At 40.7% G+C, this 8899-nt stretch overlaps 1 protein-coding gene across 2 annotated transcripts; it reads left to right on the top strand.

Moving 5' to 3' along the window:
* The first annotated feature begins 2428 nt into the window (after positions 1–2428).
* Positions 2429–8559, top strand: si:dkey-182i3.11 (chaoptin). 2 transcript variants are annotated; one of them, XM_048981899.1, is made up of 2 exons: positions 2429–2502; positions 4409–8559. In XM_048981899.1, the coding sequence occupies exon 2, from the start codon at positions 4418–4420 to the stop codon at positions 8138–8140; it is 3723 nt and encodes a 1240-aa protein (XP_048837856.1). In that variant the 5' UTR covers positions 2429–2502; positions 4409–4417; the 3' UTR covers positions 8141–8559. The 2 variants fall into 2 exon arrangements, with proteins under 2 accessions (XP_048837856.1, XP_048837857.1); XM_048981900.1 differs by lacking the exon at positions 2429–2502 and adding an exon at positions 3211–3788.
* Positions 8560–8899: the final 340 nt, after the last annotated feature.

The raw sequence follows: 8899 nt of genomic DNA, 5'->3' as shown, positions 1-8899 counted from the left end.
CTATTCATCATGACAATATGATTATTTGGGAAGGGGGGGGGGGTTCTGATTATTTGGGGAGTTACAACCCCCCACCCCCCCATAATCTATGGCCATGCATCCATCCATCATCCATACAAGCTTATTTTCATGCATTGTTGCAGTGAGTCTGGGGACACGGCAGGGAGGCACCTTCGTCACGATGCCAGAAATAACAGCACACAAGAGCACAGATGCCTACCCCAGACTTGGCCCTAGCTAAATAAGTATTCCGACATCCGGAAATACTGCAAATCAAATATGAGCAGAAATAAACAAATAAGGATAACAAATGGCAGAGTAATGAGGAAAGAACTAACATACACTATGTCCTTAACTGGGGTTTCCAGCTGCCCTCTTTGACAAAATGAACAATTCTGCTTTGGCCCTATTTGACTTCACAAGCTAAAATCATAAAAGTGAACATTCTACTATATACACAAAATCAAAAGGGAATACAACAGGGAATTTTAGATCGTAATTGCATATTTAAAAGCTTCAGAATTAAGCAGCTAAATGTCTTATTTGTTATACATCTTATGTTTTATTATAAATGTCATATAAGTTCTATTTCCGGGTTCTACATTTATTTGTGGGCTAAATTCCGTGAGACGTACTGTTCACCTACAAACAGAAATATCCCATTCACACATGTAGAATCTAATAACACAGGAAAGGCTTGTGACTGTTCAGGGTGTAGCTGTGCTCTGTGATGCTTGGGATAGGCTCCCCCCCCCCCCGCCCCCCCAGATATAAGATGGGTGGAGGGGGAGCTTTGGCAGGTCATGGTCATAATTCTAAATCGCTTGGGTAAAAGTAGCTTGAAGCTGGAAGTACCATGGTTTAGTGCAGGGGTGGCCAATCTTGTCCACAAAGGGCCGGTGTGTTTGCAGGTTTTCGCTGCATCTCCCTCATTGGATTATTAATCAGAAGACTGATTGGCTGAAGAGTCCTCACATCTGGGTGTGAACAGCTGACCTGCTTACACCCTGGCCATTTGCGGATAAGATTGCCCACCCCTGGCTTAGTGGGTACCCCCACTCTCTCACACTTCCTCTGTCGGAGGTTCAAATCCTTCCTCTGCTCTGTGTGTGTTGGGTTTGCATGTTTTACTCGTGTTTTGTGACTTTCCTGCACAAATATTCACAAACAGCATCTCTGACTTAAACTGACAAATTAATTTGGCGGTAAAGTTCTTTCTGCCTCGTGCATCACTTTGGACAAAAGGGTCAGCTACACGAAATAAAGGCAAAATGAAATAAAGAAAATAAACCACAGCTTAAAATCAGTTTAGTTACTCAAACCCGCACAAACACGTGAGTGTGTGTGAGCTATGGTTCCCCAGTCTGCAGCACAGTTTAAACAGAGAAATTTGCAGACTGGCCTTCCAGGACTAGAACTGGAGAACTCTGATGTAATCTCATACAACAGAGCGTCCTCACTGTCAGAAGAAAAGTGCCAATTTGTACGTTTGACGGTATAATTACTTGTCACCGGGGCTGTACCCTGAAGGGTCTGCCAATGCTAACTTAGCTGTTGGTACATGTACCTTTTAAGGTACCGAAATAGACTCTGATGACTCATTTTTGTACTATTGGGGCATGTTAATGTTGCTTATGCTTTGGGGAACAAAACTGTAGCAGGGCTGCACCCTTTGTCTTACAGTGCTGGAGGTGTGAGGACACAGTGCTACCCACTGGGTCACTAAGCCAATCTTGTACACTGTCAGAAAAAAGAGTACCAACTTGTACCTGTGCTTGTCACTGGGGCTGTACCCTCTAGGTTCTGCCAGTTGTACCTTTAGCTGTAGGTAATCACAGAAATGAACCCTGAGAAACATCTCCAAGGTACACACAACATTAATGTAAGAGTTTTTTTGACAGTGCACTATCAGTGATTCATTAAACCTACAAATGTGGAGCTGTTTGTTTGGACCGAGGCTCGTCTTAGAGACTCAGGGAGCAACACAGTCACTTTGAGAAACCTCAAATCAAACAGCAAATGTAAAGGTCATGAATATAACTAATCACTCTAGATCAGCTAGCTGTTCTGCAAACCTTAAGAAAACCTCATGTCACTTAAAGCTTATTCTTCCTGTCCCACAAACACAATGAAAGTGGTGAGCTGGGCCTACAAAACAATTATATAGATATTGCTGCAATTTTGAAAAGCAAATTTATATGAAATTCCCCATCTTTTTGGCTTCTAGGCACTCTTATCGATTATGTTTTCTACTATGACAGTCCTGCAAGGTTTTCATTAATAAGTAGCACGAAAGCATGAATTTGACACAGATTGAGAATTTAATAGGTTGAGTGCTTCACATCCGCAGGTATTTTGCAGACTAGGGGTTTTCGTCCAGCATTCTAAGAAAACCTCCACAGTCAACGTTATTTCCTGTCGTGCTAAAAGTGGTTTTTGACCAACTTATGCAGTGTAAAATGCATTTTAATTTTGTTCAGACCTTGCTTGACATCAGCCTCGGTGAGTGGTAATATCTACCTATCTATGTTCCATAACTGTGTATCAAGTACGAAGTTGTGTCACTTGGTAATACCTGGCATGGTAGTGGTTGGCATTCATGTATACATATTTGACTATTTCTTTTTTCTGGACTGCTTAATGTAATATATTTGTTGTTAAGTTATAATTCATTTATTATGTGAATGTTTTTTCCTTTTAGCAGACAGTGTTGTAGCAATGTCATCTTATACTTACCAGATATGCTTAATAGTACATAAAATTTAAATAAGCAAGTAATTGAGAACTATATTGGAAATTGGTTTTATTACAGATGTAGGCTTGGACCTCAGATGGATCTTGCATTTTCTTTTAAAGACACATGATAAACCATTATGTTCAGTATGTGTTTTATTTTATTTTATTGTTTAGCTGTAATAATGGAAAGGACGCCTTAAAGATTACGTAGCTTTACCTAATGTGTTACCTATTCTGTTTTTTATATCAGCCGGAGATGGGTACAAATGCATCAAAAAGTTCTTACGAATTAGAAATACTTGCTCATTAAATGTAACACAAAAAATTCAAAACACTGGCATGACAGAATGTATTGAATTAAAATATAAGTAATTTCAAAATACAAAAAAAAACGTGAAATAGTAACAATACACGAGGAATACGTGTACCATCACAGCCCTAGTAATACATAATATTTACAAAATTTATGGCTTGTAGTTATTTAAAATAGAATAATAGTTTTGTCATTTTCATGTGTTATAGCGTTAACTGTGAAATGAATAATGACTTTTGTAATGTTAGTAACATAATGGCAGCTCAATAGGCTGTTTTGGGGGGATATCGCGGTTCCGTCTTTTGGAACCACCATACGACATTGTAAACATTCGTATCACGGTTTCGGTCTCGGTTTCAGAACCGTTACACCCTTAATTTCTGAAGTGTTCCCCCACAGAATTAGTGACGGTGGCTGACAGGGGTGACAGTGTGTGTGTGTGTGCGTGTGTGTGTGTGTGTGTGTGTGTGTGTACGTCCAATGCTTAAAAAAAACAACACAAAAGCTGAACCAGCGGCTGTGATGCATACAATACTCAATGTCTAGAACACCAGTCGGTTCTCCCTTTTACAGGCTCGGTGGCGATAAAACAGCTACGTTTAGCTAATAGAAATTCAATTTTGTCCTTAGGAACAGAAGTAGCTAGCCTGATTTATCGCTAATGAAGGCTTCCATACGTGACCAACCCCAAGATGCCACCGCCTGAGCATGCCTGTTGAAATGAACTAGAACGCCACAAGTACGCAAGCAAGTTAATCCACAAGTTCTAGAGCACAGCACTGCTGTTTGCGTATTGCCCTATTTTTCTGTCCTATAACGATGTTCACAGAGCAATATCTGATCCATGGGATTGTTTTTATTGGCGAAAATGCAACTGATGCATCCTTACTGTCTAGGCTGGGCACAACTGCAGTGCAAACAGAATTTGCATTTAGTACATTGATATGTACTGTGCTCTATTAAAAACGATGACAACTGAATTTACGTTAATGATAGGACATTATCTATTGGTATAAAAATAATACGTTAAATGGAAATATAGCAGTTGTCTTCTGAGCTGAATAACCAGTGTTGTAGGATGATTATCCACATAAACAGAATTATTGCTTTAGCTTTACCCAAGTCAAACATTGTACATTAATAAAGAAAACAGGACAACGGTGTAAAACGAATGGAAATGAAATTGAGTTAATTTAATTATACTCCATCCCAACTAGTGTGTATGCTTTCCTTGTGCCTTATGTACTCTAAGATGGACTCCACACCCCCCTCATACTGGCTAAGAGGTTGGAAGACGGATGTAGGGATTAACTATATTGTTCTGTTCTTTTCTAAAATTACCCTGTTCTTTCTTTGCAGTGCTTGATCATGTTGGAAATCCTGAGTGTTATCCTGGCTCTAGCCCCAGTGGTAGTAGGTTGCCCTAATCAGTGTAAATGTGTAGAAAACTTCACTGTCATCTGTCAAGACCAAGGGCTCACAGAGATCCCACCCCTACCACCTGGAACCAGACATCTTTACCTTTCTAACAACATAATCCATTCTCTGCCAAACCACGGACTGGACGAAGTGGAGGTTTTGGATCTTACGAAGAACAAACTCAACACTTCGATATTGTCCAGCTTTGTCTTTCCAGAGATGAGGGCTCTCTCAAAGCTTTTTCTTAAGACTAATGGTTTGAAAGCATTTTTCCCAGTCCGGCAGCAATATTTCAACATTTCTCAGCTTACTCTGCTGGATCTCAGCGATAATGACATTCAGACTCTGCCGTCTGGTTCTCTTCAGGGATTGCAGAACCTGTCAACACTCATTCTTAGCCTGAACCAGATCCACAGTCTGTACTCCGGGGCACTGGATGGTGCCTCTCAACTTTCTGTACTTCATCTCAGTGGCAATGTCATAGACGAGCTGCAGGAGGGCGTGTTTGAGAATGCCACTAATTTGAGAAAATTAGTTTTGTCTATGAACAAACTCAGGACCTTGACAAATGGATCACTGAGGGGTGCTGTGAGCTTATGTCACCTGGACCTTAGCAGCAATCAGTTAACGTCTATACCAGTGGCTGCTCTCAAGGATACCCCACAACTTGAAAGTCTCTATCTCCATAAGAACCGTATCACCAGTATTCCAAAGAATGCCTTTACAAGTCTAGGGTCACTGCAGACCTTGGATCTAAGTAATAATCGTCTGGGTAATATAGCTGACGAAGCCTTTAGAGGTTTGTTTAAACTGGGTATTCTGGAACTCAGTTTCAATAAACTTCAGTTTCTTCATTTTGGCACATTCAAGGATCAAGGAAAGTTGGAGGTATTAGAACTTTTTCACAACGAATTGAAAATTCTGCCCAATGGTTTATTTGACCACCTGACACTGTTAAAGGAACTTCAGCTGGAGCATAACAAAATCTCTGACATTCCCCCTGACATTTTTTGGAAAACAAAACACCTAAAGGAGTTGCAGCTGGACCACAACAATATTAGCTCTCTACCTGCCACCATATTCCAAAACTTGAAAAAACTCAGAATCCTGAAACTCAACGACAATCTCTTATCTATCCTCCACCCCGAACTATTCACTGGCCTCAGGAGCCTGAAAGAGCTTTACCTAAATACAAATAAGATAAAGAGGTTCCCAGCAGGGTTACTTAAAGACCTGCACAATCTTAAGTTACTTGATTTGGACAAAAATGTTTTGACCGCTCTAAAACCAGTCGACACTGGTCAAGTAGTAACCAGTTTAGATGGACTGGAAAATGCCATGTTTGACAAAACGACAGCTCTGACTAAATTAATTTTGTCCAAAAACAAGCTCAATAACTTGAGCAATGGAACACTGAAGGGTTGTGTAAGCTTGCGTTATCTGGACCTTAGCAACAATAAGTTAGCATCTGTTCCGACTGCTGCTCTCGAGGATGCCCCCCATCTCCAGAACCTGTATCTCCAAAAAAACCTTCTCACTAGCATCCCAGAAAGTGCCTTTGCAAATCTTCGGTCACTACAGACCCTGGATGTAAGCAATAATAACCTCATAAGCATAGCCGGGCGAGCCCTAGAAGGACTGTTTCAGCTGGGCAGATTGGATCTCAGTTTTAATCAGATTCAGTTCCTTCCTTCTGATTCATTCCAAGACCAGAACAAACTAGAAAGGCTGAAGCTTAACCATAATAAGCTAAGCTTTCTGCCAGACACTTTGTTGGGCAACCTGACAATGCTAAAGGATCTTCAGTTGCAATTTAACAAAATCTCTGAATTGCCCCCTAATATTTTCAATAAAACCGTTAACCTCTTGGAGTTGCGGTTAGAGCATAATTACTTTAGCAGTCTTCCCGCCTTCATCTTTCAAGACTTGAGCAATCTCAGGACGCTTAAACTCAACGACAATCTCTTAAACATCCTCCAACACACCTTATTCCTCAGCCTCAGGAGTCTGAAAGAGCTATCACTCAATATGAACAAGGTAGAAAGGCTCCCAGCTGGTTTGCTTAAAAATCTTCAAAATCTTCAGGTACTCCATTTGGATGACAACCTCCTTACCACTTTAAGTCCAGATAACATCACAACAACAGAAAATATGGAGGAGAGCACATTTGAATACAACACAAATCTAACACATTTAATTTTAGCCAGAAATAGTCTTGGTAGTTTGAGAAATGGACCACTGAAGGGTGCAGTGAAGTTACGACATCTGGATCTTAGCAGCAACAAGCTTGTGTCTGTGCCAGTGGCTGCTGTCAAAGATCTCCCCGAACTGCAAAACCTGTATCTTCAAAAGAACCTTATCAACAGCATCCAAGAAAGTGCCTTTGCAAGTCTGAGGTCACTACAGACCCTAGATCTGAGCAACAATAACCTCATAAGCGTAGCTGAAAGAGCCCTAACAGGTTTAATCCAGCTAGGTAAACTGGATCTGAGTTATAATAAGATTCAGTCCCTTCCTTCAGAGTTATTCCAAGACCAGGACAAACTGGAAATATTAGACCTTTACCATAATGAGCTCAGCATTCTTCCAGTAGGTTTGTTTGATAACTTAACAATGCTTAAGGAACTGTACTTGGACAGCAACAACATTTCTCAGATTCCTCCTGAAATTTTCAACCACACAAATATGCTCAGTGAACTGCAGCTGAATAACAATAAACTTTCAAACCTTCCTCCGTCTCTGTTCTTCGGACTCAAAATGCTAAAGCGTCTTTACTTGGATAACAATAACCTGTCGGCCATTCCCAGCAAAATCTTTCACAAAACCTGTCATCTCAAAGCACTGCAGTTAGATCATAACAGCATCACTTCTCTCCCCAGTAATGTCTTTAAAAATTTGAAGAAACTCAGGAAACTGCAGTTGAATAACAATTTATTGTCATTCCTCCAACCCACAATGTTCACTGACCTCAGGAACTTAAAAGAGCTTACACTTAACATGAATTCAATAAGGGAGCTCCCAATGGGTTTACTGGAAGACCTTCGCAGTCTTAAAGTCCTTGATTTAGACAACAACTTCCTAACCACACTGAGCTCAGGCAATTTCAAGAACATGGCAAAACTCAAGGAGCTGCAACTGAGTTTTAACCTCCTCAAGGAGCTCCAGCCAGGTACCTTCTACTCACTGGTAAATCTCCAGAAGCTGTTCCTCAATAACAATCGGTTGACATCCCTGCCAAAACATATATTTGCTCCTCTAGCAAGGCTTCGGGACCTCGACTTGGATAACAATCAGCTTAGGTGGCTTCCGTCTGAGCTCTTTCAGAACCTTAAGCACCTTCACGAGCTGTTCCTTAAAAACAACCACCTGAAGATCCTGGTAAATGGGACACTGGAGCCTCTAAAGTCACTCAGGGCTATTCATCTGGAGGGGAACCCCTGGGACTGCAACTGCAGCTCAATAGTGTACGTTAGCAGCTGGGTCAAGAAATATTCCCGAAAGCTGCAAGACCATCCACAATGTTCTGTTGTCAGTACATCCCTGTCGCAGGCAAGCCTTTCCCCTTCATCGTTCTCAAGGCATTGCAGTGGAGCTGCATGGGGCATTACGACTGTGCCGTCATTGCAGACGATGGCATTCCTCATGGCACTATACTGCGCTTCTGACTTTTAATTTTATGATATACTGTAGATCATTACTCATACAACCTGTAAGTTTAGAAAACAAAACTGCATTGCTAACTGTAAAAGCTTTTAAAATGTATCCTTTACTTTTAATTCCCTGTTAAAGTCCGCTGGTCCTTTGGTTTCATTCAGTCGCTTTCAATCAAAAACTAATATAATGGATGCGTTTTTAGGGCCTCTGTAATGCTTCGCATAATGAGGATGCGAGTGCAGTTTATTGCAGAAACACAGATCTGCAGGCTTTGTGGTGTTGTTCAGCACTTGTTCAAAAACCACAGGATCAAAGTGTTCAGAAAACCAGCAGATATCTGCATATGAATGTGCAGACGAATGACATCCTGTTTATTTTGTCGCTCCTTGATTGTCACTATTGAAATTACAATAAAACACATGCTTTTCTGTAAGAAATCAGTCTTTAAAGGAATATGTTTTAGCTGAAAACATTGTTGAAAAATATAATTATATAAACATTAAAAAAAAACACAACAAAAAAAAACAAAAATGTAATTTAACAAAAAATGAGGGAAGGGCATCCTGTTCTGCATGTTCCCCTGTTCTGTGCCCCGTCTTTCCTGGGATCAGCCCCCTGTGACCCTGTGCTAGGTTAGTGGCTTAAAGATGGATGTGTGCGTGATGGAAAGACTGTTTGCAGATCATGAAAAAGGCCTCGATTTCCATCCAGCACTCCTCAGCGTTCATCAAGCTACATTTGCAAACATGTCACAAATCAGAAACATAATTAAATTAT

Source organism: Brienomyrus brachyistius, chromosome 17, assembly GCF_023856365.1.
Source record: "Brienomyrus brachyistius isolate T26 chromosome 17, BBRACH_0.4, whole genome shotgun sequence".
Classification (NCBI taxonomy): Eukaryota; Metazoa; Chordata; class Actinopteri; order Osteoglossiformes; family Mormyridae; genus Brienomyrus; species Brienomyrus brachyistius.
The sequence above is the reverse complement of the archived record's forward strand: the minus strand, read 5'-3'. Positions and strand labels throughout refer to the sequence as shown.